We start from the raw sequence: 16,984 nt of genomic DNA, 5'->3' as shown, positions 1-16,984 counted from the left end.
GAGGCCAGACTTTCCTGTCATTTATTTTCAATAAATAAGCATCTCAGCTCAACAGTCGCCTGTGCCTGCAAGCCCCATGGGGTTGGGGGCAGGGAGGGGGTTCTAAGAGGCCAGGGAGGGGTGCGCTGGGAGAGGGGGGTGGGGGTGTATAAACAGAAGAACGTCGGGAGTGGAGGGACGGGATCTGGGCCACAGTTTGGCTGAAGGGCAGAAGGACTGCTCACTTCCTTCTCTCGTCTTCTGGATCTGCAAGGAGGAAGGGGGTGAGGCGGGGCCGCGCAGAGGGCAGGCAGAGTGCCCGGCTGCTGTCCCCCGCAGCAGCACCCCCATACTCACCTGGCGCCCAGCCCACCCAGCCCCGTGTGGCAACCCAGCCCCGGCAGACAGCGCAGCGCAACGCAGCGCACCCAGAGGAGCCAGCGGCGGGGGCAAGCGCGGGCGACCCCGGGCGCGGGGACAGGGCGGGCAGGCGCAGCAGCAGGGGCGCAGGGCGCGGGGCGCGATACCTGTGACTCGGTGAAAGAGGTGGAGGAGGGGGAAACAGTTACCCTGTGCCAGAGAGGACAGAGAGAGCCGTTACCCAGGACAGGCCCGGCCCGTGCACCCGGGCCAGGCTGGGGGAGGCTGCCGGGGGCCTGAGGGCACCCCTACCTGCAAAGAAAGGGGCAGGCGCCTGCCTTCGCAGCGCGGGAACGGGGCTGTCCCAGCCCAGGGGCCGGGGGCAGGGGAGGGGCGCGGCTTACCCTCAAGATAGTTCCGGGCAATGAACTTGAGGAGTTCGTCCAGCCCGATGACTGGCAAGGAGATCTTGAGAACCATGATCCACTGGTTCATGTCCAGGGCCCGGAGCTTGAAGATCATCTGGGAGGGACAGGCAGGGGCGGTGAGGCCCCGGCTCTGTCCCCACCTGTCTCCACCTGCGCCCAGGCTCCCAGGGGGTTCCCCCCTGCTGGAAGGAGACTCACGGGCAGAGGGTCGACGTAGAGGATGAGGAAGTGAAGGGACATGGAGAGGCAGATGGAGCCCAGCAGCCAGATGTTCACCCAGGGTGGCATCCTCATGAGGGACTGGTTCTCTGACAGGCTGCGGGGTGGGGGGGAACACGGGCAGCAATGCCTCAGCATGCAAAGGGGTTGGGGGGGGCGTGTGGAGGTCATGCGTCTGTGTGCGAGTGTACGTGAGGCATGTTGAGGTGCAGAGGTGCATCTGCAGGCACATACGGGCAGGTGTACACGTACATGCATGAATAGGTGTTCGTGGAAGTAGGCAGTGCACATGGGTAAGTACATGTGTGTGTTATGTGGGACACATGTATATCTGTCATGCATGTATATGAAGGTCACATATGAGTACTCACAGTACGTGTGTAGGTGTACTGTGTATACAGTGTTCCACGTACAGATGTATACTGCATAGGTGTATGTGAACGTGTGCACACATACTGTATGTATACAGGTATACGTGTGTGCACATATGTGTACATATATGTTGGTGCGTATGTGTACATGACCTTGCGCATGTCATGTGTTGCATATACTTGTGTACATGTGTGCACTGAATGTGGGTGTGCATACAGCACATGTGTGTGCATGTGTAGGTGTGTGTGTGTGTGCAGTGTGGGCATGTGGACATGTGTGTGCGTGGACATATGTGGGGGGACACGCAGACCCACCTGTTGAGAGCATTGCACATCTCAATGGTGACCAGTACAGACAAGGCCATCGTCATGGGCTCAGGGGCCTCAAAGATCTCACAGTCCAGACCCTCGAATTCGGGGTTTTCCTCGTTGCACTGCATGAAGTGAGTCTGCGGGGAAGGGAGAGGAAATGGGGTCCCGAGCAGCCCCCGCCCTACCCTGCTGCCCCTTCTCCCACTCCTCCGTGCTCCCTACCAGCAGCCCCCGCCCTACCCTGCTGCCCCTTCTCCCACTCCTCCGTGCTCCCTACCAGCAGCCCCCGCCCTACCCTGCTGCCCCTTCTCCCACTCCTCCGTGATCCCTACCAGCTGGTTGTAGGAGACGTGTGGCCCATCCTCGGCGTACAAGAACCACCAGGCGGCTGCCCCGACTGTGGCTGCCCCCACATAGCCTGGGGACACAAGCAGAAGTTGGTGTCAGGAACGGGAGGAGCCTCAGGGACCCACTGGGCAAGAGGCCTGGGGGTGGCCAGAGGGGGCAGGAGGCGCGTGGGGGGAGCCTTCTGGAGGGGTTGCCAGGGCCCACTCTGCTCACCCCCAATGGCCATGTAGCGGAAGAAGAGCCAGCCACTGATGAGGGGCTCCTTGGGGCTCCGGGGGGGGCGGTCCATGATGTCCAGGTCGGGGGGGTTGAAGCCCAGGGCTGTGGCCGGGAGCCCATCGGTCACCAGGTTCACCCACAGCAGCTGCACTGGGATCAGGGCCTCGGGCAGCCCCAGGGCGGCTGTCAGGAAGATGCTGCGGGAAGGAGGTGGTCACGCCCCAGGCGTGTGACACACCCCCGCCCTCCTGCACCCTACACCCCAGCCTCCCCTACCCGTGTGCCACACCCTTGTCCTCCTGCCCCACCCCCACCCCCTGCATCCCATCCCGCTGCTCACCACACCACCTCGCCCACGTTGGAGGAGATGAGGTAGCGGATGAACTGCTTCATGTTGTTGTAGATGGCGCGGCCCTCCTCCACGGCCGCCACGATGGTGGAGAAATTGTCGTCTGCCAGCACCATCTCAGAGGCCGTCTTGGCCACGGCGGTGCCCGAGCCCATGGCAATGCCGATCTCGGCCTTCTTCAGGGCGGGGGCATCATTGACGCCGTCTCCGGTCTGGGTGGAGGGTGTGGGTCAGTGCAGGGACCGGCCCCTCACGGGGTGGCCCCAGGTGTGACCCCGGGGGGCTCCTGATGACCGCAGGGGGAGGGACAGGAAGAAGCCCCCCACGCGTGCATGCCCAGCGCCCCTACCATGGCCGTGATCTCGTCGAAGGACTGCAGGAACTCCACGATCTTGGACTTGTGCGAGGGCTCCACGCGGGCGAAGCAGCAGGCGCGGCGGCAGGCGTCCCGCTGCTCCCCCAGGGGCAGGTCGTCGAACTCACGGCCCGTGTAGGCACGGTCTGTCACCTCCTCGTTCTCCCCGAAGATGCCAATGCGCCGGCAGATGGCGATGGCCGTGCCCTTGTTGTCTCCGGTGATCATGATCACCCGGATGCCGGCGTCGCGGCACAGCTGGATGGAGCCGGTCACCTCTTTGCGGGGCGGGTCCAGCATCCCCACCACGCCCACGAAGGTCAGGTCCGTCTGCAGGGGCAGGGCGGGCAGCAGGTCACAGACAGAGTCGATACCGCGGGGCTCTGAAGCAAGGGACTTGGGGCGGGGGGCTGAGCTGGCGCTGAAAGCTCTGCAGGACAGGGGACTTCAGGGAGGGGATGGGGGTCTCACACCATCTGAGGGGCAGAGGGACCCTTCCAGAACTCCAGCAGAAGTTAGGAAGCTGTTGTCTGCTCTTAGGGGCCACTTGCTCTACAACTGAGCAAACCTACATTACCTCTGGGGTGACTCCCTCTGGGAGATGGAGGGACAAGGGTTCATGCAGAGTGGCGCCCTCTGAGAGATGGGGGGACATGGTCCGTGCGGGGTGATGCCCTCTGGGGACCCTGAGTGCTGGTCACTCCCAGTGAGGGGCAGTTGCTACACTGCCCCCCACACTGACGCACCAGGTGACCCCCCACCAGAATGAGCCCAGGGAGCTGGACGGTGGCTCCTCAGCTAAACCCGTCACTCCACGGTCCAGCCCTGGTGACCGTCACATGCAAAGTAACACTGGGCCAGCGGGGGCCGCATCCTGAGGCTACGGTCACCCACCTCGTACTCCATGAAGCGGGCAGAGTCATCCAGAATCAGCTCCTCACGCTTTGGGGGGGTGTCCCGAGTGGCAAGGGCCAGACAGCGCAGAGTGTCGCGGCCGGTCCCCCACTCCTTGATCACAGACATGATCTTGTCCTTTGCAGGCCCCGTCATGGGCACACGGGTGGTGCCGACCCTCACGTAGTTGCAGCGGTCAATGACCCCCTCGGGGGCACCCTAGGAAGCAGAGGCGCCATCAGAGCACTGCCACGGCAGGGAGAGATGGGCTTGGGGACAGGGAGCACCGCTTTTTTTTTCTTTTTGGGTGACACCCGGCGATGCACAGGGGTTACTCCTGGCTCTGCACTCAGGAATCACTCCTGGCGGTGCTCAGGGGACCATATGGGAGGCTGGGAATCGAACCCGGGTCGGCCATGTGCAAGGCAAATGCCCTACCCACTGTGCTATCGCTCCAGCCCTGGAGCACCGCTTTCTGACCTTGACAAACATCTTGTTGCCCACAACGGTCCGGGAGGACTTGGCAGGGGAGCAGTAGACAGACATGGATTTGCGGTCACGGGAAAACTCCAGGGTGAATTCCTTCTTCATCAGCTGGCGGATCACCTGGGGGGACACGGCAGCATCTCAGACCCTATCCTGTCCAGCAGAGTTCCCGAGGCTCAGAGCAGCCCAGTGCAAGGCAGAAACAGCCCAGCCTGGCCCCACAGCTGTGGCCACTGCTGCTTCAGCCTCCTTGGGTCCCGCGTCCCAGAGGGCTGGGGAGGTCCTCAGGGGGCAGAGCACGGGGCTTACACACAGAAGCCCTGGATTTGAACATGCCGCATGGAGCCCTGAGCCCTGCTGGGAGCGCACTCCCCAGCACTGAGGACTGACCCCTTCAAGTATCGCTGGATGTGGGCTAAGACCCCCCCCCCCTAACAACTCACAACTCGGTCCCATAAATAAAGCAGGGGTGAGGCGCTTTCCTCTCCACTAGAGGGCACCAAGGCTCGCTCCCTCTCCACTGCAGAAGGTTTGTGCTCTTGGCCGCTTCCTCCCCCCTCATATTCCCTGAATAAAAACGTCCCACTTCACAGAAACAAAGCAGAGTAGAACCAGGATGGCCAGGAGTAGGGGAAACTGTTCCCCGTCTGAATCCCCAAGTGGTCCATGATTGGACAACGGCAGCTGAGCTCAGACAGGCACCCAGAGGGATCATGAAGGGCTCCTCCTGGGCTTCATTTACATGGAACTGGCCGCGGCCCGTCCAGACCCAGAAGCAGTCTGCTACTGTCCTATGGCTCCCGCCCTCAGTAGCAAGTTTTTAAGGTAAATCCTCATTGACAGGTATCTAGATTGTTTTCTCTCTCTTTTTTTTTTTTGGTTGTTGTTTTGTTTTTATTTTCTGAGCCACACCCGTTGGTGCTCAAGGTTTACTCCTGGTGCTGCACTCCAGGATCTCTCCTGGCTGTTCCCCAGGGTCGGGGCATGCAAGGCCAGCATCTTACCTACTGTGCTCTCTCTCCAGCCCCTCGTTATTTTTATTATATTAAAAACAAGCAGCGGGGCTGGAGCAATAGTACAGCGGGTAAGGCGTTTGCCTTGCACGCGGTCGGTACGGGTTCGATTCCCAGCATCCCATATGGTCCCCCACGCACCGCCAGGAGTGATTCCTGAGTGCAGAGCCAGGAGTAACCCTGTGCATCACTGGTGTGACCCAAAAAGAAAAAAAAAAGCAGCAATGAGGATCTTGAAAATACATTTTCAAAAGCAAGAATGAGAGTGGTGGGGGAACATCACATCCCAAAGGGAGTCAATAAGGACGTTCAATAAATGGTAAAAGCAAGTAAAAAAAATCACAATGTAAGAGAACTGGACCTGGACCGGAACCATAGTTCAGCAGGAGGGCATTTGCCTTGCATGAGGCCGACCCAGGCTCAATTTCCAGCATCCCATATGGTCCCTGAGCACTGCCAGGAGTAATTCCTGAGTACAGAGTCAGGAGTGATCTCTGAGCACTGCTGGGTGTGGCCCAACATAATGAAACAGAGAGAGAGAGAGAGAGAGAGAGAGAGAGAGAGAGAGAGAGAGAGAATCGGTCCTGTTCATCTGGAATCAGAGGAATAAACAAGAGTCCTATTTCCCAAATTCTACTTTTTGTTGGTTTTTGGATCACACCCTGGCTCTGTGCCCAAGAGAGCATTCCAGGCGGGGCTCAGGGCACCATATGCAGTGCTGGGCATCAAACCAGGGTTGACCATGTGTGAGAAAAGCGCCTTACCAGCTAGACTAGCTCTCTGAACCCCTATTTCCCAAATTCTAAGTCAGGCCTGAGACCGAACATAAGCAAGTTTCTGCAAGAGACCAAAGAGTAACAGTGGGGACCAGGCTGCCCCAGGATGGGCATCTGAGGTGGCTGCTCGCAGCCCGGGACACAAAAGAGGAAGTAATGTCGATTCATCAAGGAGGTGGCAGCCTGGATGCCCAAAGTAGGGCAACTGGAGCACACATCCTGTGCAAACCGGTCTGGCCAAAGAACTTGACAGGCCAGCACACACATCACATGTGCAAGGCCTGGGGTTCGATCCCCAGCATCGCCAAAACCAGACAGACAGGAAAGCTGTAGGGAGACCTCAGTGCTGTGCGGGGTCCTGCTGAGGCCTCGGCCTCCTGGGTTTCCCGGGTGAAGGGCCAGGGAGGGAGCCCCCAGACTCACTGAGTTGCACGCGTTGGCTCGCTCCACCTTGGACAGGCTCCTCACTTCCGTGTTGAAGACGTTCATCTTCTCCACCAGGGTGGTGAGGGCCGTCTCGGTGGCCTCACCCACCTTCTCATAGACACCTTTGGCCTGAAAAGCAGAAAGAAGGGGGAGGGACTTGGGTGCCGGCACCTCAGACCTTGTATCCACCTGCATGACCCCCTTTGCAATCTGAAAGAGTATTCTGGTTTTTTGGGGGGAGGGGTTTGGGTCACTCCCAGTCGGGTTCAAGGGCGACCGCTGGCTTGGTGTTGGAGGCCTTGCAGAGCTGGGGATCAAACCCAGGTCTCCCCCAGGAGTGAGCACTGCAGCCCCCCAACTGAGAATGGGAAGGTGTCACCCAGTTGAGGATGTGGAACATGGGACCCCTCCCCGCTGGAGCCCCTTCTCTGTGGCCCGGGGAGAGGCCTGGCCAGAGGCTGGTGCTTCCTCGTGGCAGGTGACCAGGTTACCTCATTGAAGTCCAGGGAAGAGTCATTGCAGAGGGCACAGATGGTGGCCAGCTCCACCAGCCCGTCATACTGCCCTGCCCGGACTGGCTTATCATTCTTCATGCTGGCAGCAAGTGGGGAGGGAGGGCGGAGAGAGACAGGTAGAGAAGAACAGGGGTGAGATGCAGAGAGCCTGGGGAAAGCGGCGAGGCCCAGGGCAGGGGGGTGCAGGAAGCAGAGGAGAAGGATGATAAAACCAGAGGTGGCCCCGGGCGTGGTGGGCACGAGGGGCCGCAAGCACTTACACCTCTCCTTCGGGAGCGTATGTTGAGCCCGTGATGGAAAACTCGTTCAGGACACAGGAGTCACCTTCCACCTTGTCGATGATGAACATCTGGGGGACAGAGGGTGCAGCTGTCTATCTGGGGCCCCAGCGCCAATGTCCCCTCCGTCCAGCCCCTCTCCCAACCTCCTCCTCGCTCCTTTCATTTTCCTCCCAGCTCTTCCACCCCAAGTCCCTTGTCCCCGTTCCCCATGTTGGGCGTTAGAGGTCCTGAGGAATGGGGGCCAGGGACGGGGCTCACAGGGGGGCACAAACCTGCATGGGGGAGGCCCTGGGTTTGACCCCCACGTTGCAAAATATAGAAATAAAATAGAGGGGGGCCGGAGCGACTGGAGAGCATGTTGGGTGTTGGCCTTGCACGTGGCTGACCGGGTTCGGTCCCTGGCACTCCATATGGTCCCCTGAGTACAGAGCTAGGAGTGTGCCCTGCCCCTCCCCTCCAAAAAAAAAAATTAAGGGAAGTGGTACTCTGCATGAGGACTGGGTGTGACAAGGAGGTAAAGTGACATGCATGAGACCTGTCAGCAACAGGACTGTAAGTCACAGCGCCAGAAGGAAAACAGTGTGTGCCAAGAGGCGGGCGGGGATGGGAGGGCCAGTGGGGCCACTGGGGAAGGGATAGGCGTTGGGGCATCATAAGCCTGAAACCCAATCATGAGTAACTTTGTAACTTTGTAGTTCATGCTGATTCAAAATAAATAAATAAATAAAAAGGGGGCCGGAGACATAGCACAGGGGATAGGGTGTTTGCCTTGCACATTGCTGACCCAGATTCAATCCCCAGACTCCTATCTGGTCCCCCCATCACTGCCAGGAGTGAGTCATGACTTCAGAGGCAGGAGTAAGCTCTGAGTATTGTCAGGGGTAACCCCAAAACAAAACAGAAAATTAATTAAAAAACAAAACAGTGAATTTTGGGGTTCGTTTTTCAATGCTGGGGATTAAACCCAGGGCAAGTGCTCTACCTGCTGTACTATTGCTCCGGCCCCAAACTGTATTTTATTCAAAGACTTGGGGTATTTTGGGGGGGTAGGATTATTTGGGTCACACCTGGCAGAGCTGGGGGTTGGGAGCGGTGTTCAGAGAACTGTGGGGGGCTGAGGTTGCTGTATGTGCTCAGCCTATTGAGATAACTCTCCCACCTTCAGTGCATTTTTTTTTTGTTTTTGCTTTTTGGGTCACACCCAGCGATGCTCAGGGGTTACTCCTGGCTCTGCACTCAGGAATAACTCCTGGGGGTGCTTGGGGGACCAAACGGGATGCTGGGAATCGAACCCAGGTTGGCCACGGGCAAGGCAAGCGCCCTACCTGCTGTGCTATCACTCCAGCTCCTTCAGTGCATTTTTAAAGCAGTATCCTATGCGCTTTATTTAAAATACTAGGCCGGGAGGGCTGGAGAGAGTGCTACAATGGTTAGGGCGCTGGCCTTGCATGTGCTCAATCTTTGGTAACCCAAATGGTTCCTCAAGCCCTGCCAGGAGTGATCCCTCAGCACAGAGTCAGGACTAAGCCCTGAGCACCTCCGGATATGGCCCCAAACTCAAAAACTAAAACACTAATAAATAAAATTCTCTCTGTGCCCAGAGGACTAGAACAGCAGATACAACACTTGCCTTATAAACTGCCAACCTGGGCTTGATCCTGGCACCCCATATGGTCCCCTGGGCCTGCCAGGAGTGATGCCTGAGCACAGACACAGGAGTAAGCCCTGAGTACCGCCAGGTGCGGCCCAAAAGCCAAAAAGCAAAACTAAAACTAAAACGCTATGGCCTCACAACAGTCCCAACAGCCAGTGAGTGCACTGGGCACAGAGACGAGGAACCTGGGCTCAGAAACGCTATGGGACTTGGTGGGCAACCCCCTAGGGGACACGAGGTGTGTGCTCACACAAGGGTTCACGACTCATCTCCGTGACTTAGTCACTGAGCAGTGGCTGTCCCCCTGGGCACTGCCCACCAGGCCTACTGCCACAGGCAGCCCTCTCATAACTGGGAGGATGGCACCCTCTCTGCCCTCTTGGGCATTGCCTGAACCCAGTGGGGTGTCGGAAGAAAGTGGTCACCCCCTCTGCGGGGTCCCTCACCTTGCACACAGACATCTGGTTGGTGGTGAGGGTGCCCGTCTTGTCCGAGCAGATGACGGAGGTGCAGCCCAGAGTCTCGACGGAGGGCAAGCTCCTGACAATGGCATTCTTCTTCGCCATCCGGCGGGTACCCAAGGCCAGGCAGGTGGTGATGACGGCAGGAAGACCTGTGCGGACGCAGATCGGGGATGAGCGAGGCTGGATCATGGTCTCCTCGCGCTATGCGTGTTGCCTCCCTCGAAACCTTCTGGACCGATGAGCTGAGGCAAGGCAGAGAGGGTGGGCAGCCTACCTTCCGGGATCGCAGCCACAGCCAGGGCCACGGCAATCTTAAAGTAGTAGATGGCGCCTCGGAACCAGGAGCCCCCATGCACAGGGTCGTTGAAGTGGCCGATGTTGATGAGCCAGACGGCCACGCAGATGAGGGAGATGACCTTGGACAGCTGCTCGCCAAACTCGTCCAGCTTCTGCTGCAGAGGGGTCTTGTCCTGCTCCGTGGCGGCCATCTGGTCACGGATCTTGCCGATCTCGGTGCTCACGCCCGTGGTGGCCACAATGCCCAAGGCCTTGCCGGCTGCGATGTTGGTGCCCTGGACAGGGCAGAGGAGGCAAGGGAATGCATGGAGGGGGCCCCCTGGTGCTGGCCACACCCTACCTCGTGGACCCTCAGGCCCTGAGCACCCAGAGCAGTGGCCCACGTGCCTCTGGCTGGCCCCGCAGCTCACCGAGAAGAGCATGTTCTTCTTGTCCTGGTTGACGGCGCGGGGGTCGGGGACGGGGTCTGTGTGCTTGATGACAGAGACAGACTCACCTGTGCAGAGAGGACCCGGCACCTTAGTGATGTCATGTTCTCTGCTTCCCAGCCTCAAGCCCTCCCTGCAGAAGTCCAGGCTCTGGAAGAAGCCACCGGAAGCTTCTGCTTCCATGGGGTCCCATGGGCTGAGGGGAGAAAGCCCTAGCAGCGCCCGGGCCCATCTGGACCTGCTGCCTCAGCTGGTGGCAGCCTCAGTGGGCCCAGAACATGCATGAGCCCGCTACGGAACAGCGCAGGTGCTGCTGAGGTCAGGGATGGGCCCTAACCACTGACCACAGACAAACATGGTTGGGAGGCCCTAGTCTGCGACTCCATCCTCACTGGGGGGACCTGGGGGCTCAGCCAGCCAGACCTTCACTTTGCTCTAGAATTTCCAGTTCCTTGGGGCTGGAGCGATAGTGCAGGGGGGAGGGCGTTTGCCTTGCATGTGGCCGGCCTGGGTTCAATCCCCAGCATCCCCTATGGTTCCCTGAGTACTGCCAGGAGTAATTCCTGAGTGCAGGGCCAGGAGTATCTCCTGAACATCACTGGGTGTGGCCCAAAAGGAAAAATATGCGATTAAATAAAATAAAATAAAATTTCCAGTTCCTCACTAGGGACCTTGGAGGAGATATGGTGGTTCTCCACGTGAGGGCCCAGACAGCATGACCTCGGGGGAGGGGTGAGGTGACACCCGGAGAACGGGTGTCAACTGCGCACCTCTCCCGGGACCCCCAGAGTTTCAGGCGCGTGAGTCCTGCGGGGCTGGTCCCTGTCCCCCGCCCCAGCTCCAGGGCGCCTTCTCCTCCACCTATTGGATGGGGCTGCACCCCCGAATCTGCTCCGCGCCTCCCCCTGCACCCCCGCACCCAGGCCACACACCTGTCAGGATGGACTGGTCCACGCGGAGGGTGGTGGACTTGATGGACAGGATCCGGATGTCAGCAGGGACTTTGTCCCCCACTGTGGAGAGAGCGGAGCAGAGTGACAGGAGGGCCGAGTCTTCCCTCCTCGGGTGGGCGGGTGGCAGCCCCTGAGCTTCGCCCTCTTCGGCTGGTCCTACTTGGCTTGGGTTGTTTTGGATTTGGAGCCGCCCCCGGCCGTGCTCGGGGCTTCTTCCCGGCTCTGCACTCGGGGGTCACTCTTGGTGCACATATGGGGCACCAAGGGTGGAACCTGGGTCAGCCACACGCGGGGCAGACGCCATCCCGCTGTGCCGGCACTTGGCCTGCCAGCTGGGTTCTGGCCTGGGTTGGGTGCTTCTCTGCCCCCGGAGCTCGACCCCCATGAAAGGACCCAGCAGCCGGCATCTGCCCATCCCCACGGGCTGGGCATGGAGTCGCACGGAGAACACGAGGAAGGGGGACAGGCTGCCGGAGGAGGAGGGGGCGGCCGGGGAAGACCCGGCGGGCAGCAAGAGTCATTGGCCAGACGGGCAGGGGCTGGAGAGAGCGAGACCAGGAGATGAGAAGTGGCCTGGAGAGACAGGGACAGAGGTCACGGGTGCAAGGCGGAAACCTGCCATGCCTGGACCCCTGCATCTGAGGGGAGCAGAGGTCACTGGGGTCAGTGGGTTGCCGGGCAGCAGAGGAGGGGGACGCGCAGCCCTGGGCTGGGAGAGCAGGCGCAGAGGGAGAGGCACCGCTAAGAGGGCGGCGTGGGGGCTCAGGGAGCACCCATGGGGTCAGAGACCCAGGGGGAGGCCGAACCCGCGGCCAGGGCCTGTGTCTGCCTGGGCTCCTGGCTGGTCCTGCAACAGGCTTCTGGGAAGTAGGGGTCTGGGGCTACTGGCCCCCAGGCTAGAGATACTCATGGCCTCAGCAAGACGCCGAGGTGAGGCGGGTCTCAGCCAGCCCTCCCTGCCTGTCCCCAGCGCCCGGGCGGTGGCTTGGGCGTCTGAGGAGGGAACTGCGCCTAGAGAGGATCGCTCCCCTGTGCCAGGGCTGGAGACGTGGGAAGGCCTGTGCAGGGCAAATATGAAACTGCTGAAGGGGGCAGAATCCCAGTCATCTTAGCTGCCCGCGGCATTAGGTGTCCCGGGAGGCGGGGCCCTCCTTGGACCCCCCTCCCGCCGGTCCCGTGCTCTCGGCTCCCGCCTGAGTTTCCCTTACATGGCCGGGGGCGCCAGCCTTCGGCCCCCCTCCTCCCTTCCCCCCTCACTCTTTCCCCTTTGAGGCCCCAAGGGCACCGGGAGGTCAAGACTTAGAGTTGACCAAGCTGGGGGGGCGGGGGGAGCGCGGTGGCGGCCTGGAGGGGGTGGGGACGGGGTCATTGGCAGGGACTGCTGTCCACCTGTCACAAGTGCGGCCGAGAGGAGGGTGCAGGGGGTCCGCCCGGGGCCTCAGGGACAGGACTGGCTGTTCCTGCTGACGCTCGGCCTGGGAGCAGGTGCCAGGGCCGGGGTGCCCTGAGGTGACCCCCGAGGAGTCTGGGAAGAAGCGACGACGGCTCCCTCCTGGGTGCCGGGCTGCATCCCCGACAGACACCACGTGCCCGGCCCCCAGCCCCGCCACTCACCAGCCACCTCCACGATGTCCCCAGGGACAATGTCCCGCGCCTTGATCCTCTGCACGGACTTGCGGTCAGCCCGGTACACCTTCCCCATCTCAGGCTCATACTCCTTCAGCGCCTCGATGGCGTTCTCCGCGTTCCGCTCCTGGGGGGTAGGGGAGGAGCAGGACGGGGCTTACTGGGGGGAAGGGGGGGCTGCAGAGACAGAGGAGCCAGTATCCTGGGAGAAAGGGGGTCAGCACGGGGGTGGGGCGGGGGACTCGAGCTCCCAGTACAGGGGAAAAGACAAATTCCTCCTGAGGGCTGTGGGGGCCGGGCAGGCATTTCAGAGCACGTGCAAGATTTGGGGTTGGAGCTCAGCCTGGCCCTGGCCCTGCACTTCACAGAGAGGAAGAGGGAGGTGGGAGCCGTGGGCACGGTCGCTCTGGCTGGGAACAGGTAAGGGCGTGGGGAGAGGAGACCGGAAGCCAGGCCCAGAGGGAAGAACAGAGCTGGGCGGCCGCAGGTGGGGCACACTCCCCGCACCCCCGCTCGGAGCTGCAGGGTGACTAGGGCGGAAATCGAGTCTCCAGGCAGGAGGGAACTCTCCCAGAGGCACAGAGCCATGGGGGCCAGTGGGGACACCAGTCCCTGCTCTCTCCCTCACTCTGTCCCTCTTCCAAGCAGCCACGGGTCAGGAAGAGGCAGGTCCCGGGCCAGGGAGAGACGTGGGTGGCCGTGGGCTTACCTGCCAGACCCCGACGATGGCGTTGGCGATGAGGATCAGCAGGATGACAAAGGGCTCCACGAAGGCCGTGATGGTCTCTTCGCCTTCCTCAAACCAGGCCAGCACCTGGAGGGTGAGGGGAGGATGGCAGGTGAGCCCCAGGGACCTGGGAAGGAGCAGAGGCGACCGCGCACCTGGGGCGCTGCCTGCCTGGCCCTGTGGTGGAGCACTGCCACATTCTGCTGGCACAGCCTCTGCCGCACCCTCAGGGGAAGGGGCTCAGCTGGGAGAGCTGGCCGGGAGGTCACTCAGATAGTAAAGGAAGCCCATGGCCACACCCACCCCACAGCAGCCATGCTAGAAACCCCATGGTCTCTGCAGGCAGTGGGGCCCCCCTGCTCTCCCTGCCCCCCCCCCCAGCTCAGGCTCCAGTTTCAAGAGGGAGCGGCAAGAGTGGGGGGGATAGGGTTACGGGGCCTCTTGTCCACACCCCACCCAGCTGTCGCCACTGCCGGGCAACAGCCGCAGGCAAATGTCAAGGAGCAAATTGGGGAGGCGGGAGGGGGGGCATGCGGGGTGGGTGCGTGGGGAGGGTCCTGACAGCTATGCCCAGGACTGCGGTCCCCTCTCAGGACGACAAGGGGCGTCCCTTGTCTTCTCGCAGACTAAGAGGGGAACGAAACCCACCCAGATGCAGAGTGGACACTGGCCGGCGTGGTGACGGCAGCCCCCCAGGACAGGCCTTAAAGAGGGGTGCGAGATGCAGTCCTGGGGCTGGGAGCCCGGGCTGGGCCAGATGAGAGGGGAAGGTCCTCCAGGCGGGTGAAGTGGGGGTCCCAGGAGACCCAGCCCTCACTGGGGGAGTGTGGGGGCTGGGGGGTGGAGTTGCCAGCCCAGGGCTCTGGGCCCACCTGCACCCACCCGCACCTCTTTCCCGCCTCTCGGAGGAGTGTTTGCCTCAGCCAATCAGCGCCGGGGGGCGGGGCATCGGCGCGGGGCTGCTCGGGGATTGGTGGAGCGCGCCGCCCCTCCCCGCCGCCCCCAGCAGCCCTCGAAGCCCTTGCAGTTGCGGGGGTGGCTCAGCTCCCATGTTTTGGCTGAGGACACCCTGAAAGCTTAAAATAAAACCTGCTGCAGGGTGTGGAGGAGGCCCGAGCCGCGCGCTCTCCCTCCCTCCCTCCGCTCTGCTCCCTGGAATAGGGACCCCGGGTTAGGGACTCGGGGATCCCCGCACCCGCCGCCAGCTGCCCATCGCGCTTACAAAGGAGATGCAGGCGGCCAGGAGAAGGATGCGCACCAGCAGGTCCTCGAACTGCTCCACCACCAGCTCCCACAGGGACTTGCCTGCGGGGAGAGGCAGCCGGGTGGAGGTCCAGAAGGGGTTCCCCGGCCGCGCGCCCCCAGTTCCCGCCCGGGACAGGGATGCCATGGGCTGAGGTTCCAGCCCCCGGAGTCCAGGCACAGGCTCCTCTGGGGCTGCAGGCGGGTGTCTCAGGGCGACCCTGGGGGCTCCTGGCCCGGCCCCCCAACTCTTGGGAGCGTGTAGGGCGGAGGCAGGGACTCGGGAACTCACCTTCCTCCGCGGGCAGCTCTGCGCAGGGAAAGAGAAGGGAAGAACACGTTTATTTGGGGTCTCTCCAGCCTCCCCACCCCTCGACTCTGCAGCGAAGGCCTGAAAGGGCATGTGAGGGTCACCAAGGTCACCCCGGAAACAACCCCCATCACTGGGTCTCAGGGGCCCTGGTCTCTCCGGAGCCTCCTCGCCACAGTCCTGGGGTGCCGGTCCTGCTCCGGGGGCCCCCTGCGCCTTTGTGCGGGACCTATGGGGGCCAAGAGGCCCCTGAGCCTCTCCCCTCAGACACTCACCATTGGGGCCGTATTTCTCCAGATGCCGCTTGACTTGGTCCGGGGTGAGACCTGTGGTCTCGCTCACCCCAAAATAGGCCAGGCATTCCTCTGTGGACTTGGAGTGTGCCGCCTCCATCGCGCCTCCTTCCTGGGGGCCCGGTGGGGGTGTGTGTCTTCTGGGGGCTCTCGCTCGTGGGGGGCCTTCCTCAGTGTACCCACCTGCCTGTTTGGGCGCCTCTGGTGTCCTCTCCTACCCCCTAAGGTTTTCCTTCCTGCCACGGAACTCTGACCCCGTCCCCTTCCCCGCAGCAGCCGCCACCCCCGCGGCCCCCAGCTGGTCCTTAAGAGGCAGACGTGGGGGCAGGCTCCCCCTCCCCGGGGTCGGGGATTGGCTGGCCCAGACTCCAGCAGGAGGGGTCAGGACAGATATTTCTGCTGACAGAGGGGAACAGTGGGACAGCAGCCTGAGATGTCACTCATGAGGGGAGCTAAGGTGGCCCCGGCACAGCCCTGGGGGGGGGGCAGGGAGAACCTCCACTTTCGGCCTTCTGCCGACTCTGCGCCCGTGCCTCGACTTCCCCGCTCAGTCCCTTGCCCCGGCCACACTGTCTAGTCTCGCCTCCTCTTTCCATCCCGTGACTCTTCTTCCCTGACTTGCTGAAAAGGCCTCAGGGCTACCCCAGTCTTCAGGGGAGTGAAGAGGGGAAGAAGCATCCTTTGGGGGGCAGAGAAAGGGACTCTAGAGGACCCCCCCGGAAAGCAGGAGGGAGAGGGCCAAAGGGACAGGGTTGAGCTGGTAACCCTAGCCTGGGAGGGGCTGCCACTGCCCACAACAAGGGCTTTAGTGTCCAGGCTCTGGCCATGAGCGCCAGCCCTGCCCGTCCCCGCCCCCCACTCGACTCAACCTTAGGGCATGGCGCCTTCAGCACCCCGTCCCTAGCAGGGAACCCCCCAGGTGGACTAGCCAGGCAGTCAGGTAACCAGAGGCTGCAGAGCGTGCTGATGGCACAGAGGGAAGAACACGTGTTTCTGGATGGGGCAGGGGCCACCCCGAGTGCCTTCATCCCACACTGCGCTCTGACCCAAGGGGCTTCATGGCAGGGCAGCTGGCAGCTGGCGTGGAGGCCGTGGAGTTAAGGAGGGGAGTGGGGTGTCAGATCGGACCAGTCCCGGACCTCAGGACTGGGAGGGGTCGGGAGGAGGGATGTGACAGTCTGGGGAAAACTAGGGCAATGGGGATGTGGGGTCATCTGAGGAGCCATAGGTGGGGAGCAGGGGGCTGGCCCCACAAGCAGGCCGGTGGCCCGCGGCGAGAAAGTCGCTGCAAGTTGCTGGCCTCGCTGTGAGCTTCCTCAGAGGCAGCTGCTCCTGGACCCCAGGGAGGGGTCCTTTTGCTTCCAGTGATGAGGGCAGCTAATGGTGGGGGTGGGTGGCATGGGGACCGGCCAGGGAGGCCTGGAGGCTGGAGAGGCGGGGTGCAGGGAGCCTGGTGGGAAGGTCAGGGCGCGAAGCCTCTGGACCGGGGAGCTGCCTCCATCTCTCCAGTCTCCTCAAGGGCCAGCAGGCCTGGGTGCTCAGCTCCTGAGAGATGGGGGATGGGGCGGGGGACCCCTCACTGGGGTGCCTGCACCTAGGGTGATCTGAGGACAGAGCTCGCGGCCTCTCCTGTAGCGGGATCCCACTGTGAAGGGGAGG

At 61.8% G+C, this 16,984-nt stretch overlaps 1 protein-coding gene across 2 annotated transcripts; it reads right to left on the bottom strand.

The window, feature by feature from the left end:
• Window positions 1-59: 59 nt before the first annotated feature.
• On the bottom strand, window positions 60-15,582 carry ATP2A1 (ATPase sarcoplasmic/endoplasmic reticulum Ca2+ transporting 1). 2 transcript variants are annotated; one of them, XM_056138856.1, is made up of 23 exons: window positions 15,308-15,582; window positions 15,015-15,032; window positions 14,703-14,785; window positions 13,463-13,567; window positions 12,742-12,880; window positions 11,107-11,187; window positions 10,157-10,242; window positions 9,724-10,021; window positions 9,432-9,598; window positions 7,311-7,399; window positions 7,027-7,129; window positions 6,533-6,664; window positions 4,315-4,440; window positions 3,835-4,053; window positions 2,935-3,270; window positions 2,577-2,797; window positions 2,231-2,433; window positions 2,002-2,087; window positions 1,673-1,806; window positions 966-1,083; window positions 744-861; window positions 507-549; window positions 82-246 (listed from the first exon to the last, which is right to left on the bottom strand). In XM_056138856.1, exons 1-22 carry the CDS (start codon window positions 15,423-15,425, stop codon window positions 545-547), a joined length of 2,985 nt encoding a protein of 994 aa, XP_055994831.1. In that variant the 5' UTR covers window positions 15,426-15,582; the 3' UTR covers window positions 82-246; window positions 507-544. The 2 variants fall into 2 exon arrangements, with proteins under 2 accessions (XP_055994829.1, XP_055994831.1); XM_056138854.1 differs by lacking the exon at window positions 507-549 and having other exon boundaries at window positions 60-246.
• Between the last annotated feature and the right edge of the window lie 1,402 nt (window positions 15,583-16,984).

The sequence above is a fragment of the Sorex fumeus genome, unplaced genomic scaffold (assembly GCF_029834395.1).
Source record: "Sorex fumeus unplaced genomic scaffold, SorFum_2.1 ptg000130l, whole genome shotgun sequence".
NCBI classification, from domain to species: Eukaryota; Metazoa; Chordata; class Mammalia; order Eulipotyphla; family Soricidae; genus Sorex; species Sorex fumeus.
This window is presented reverse-complemented; position numbering and strand designations above follow the sequence as displayed.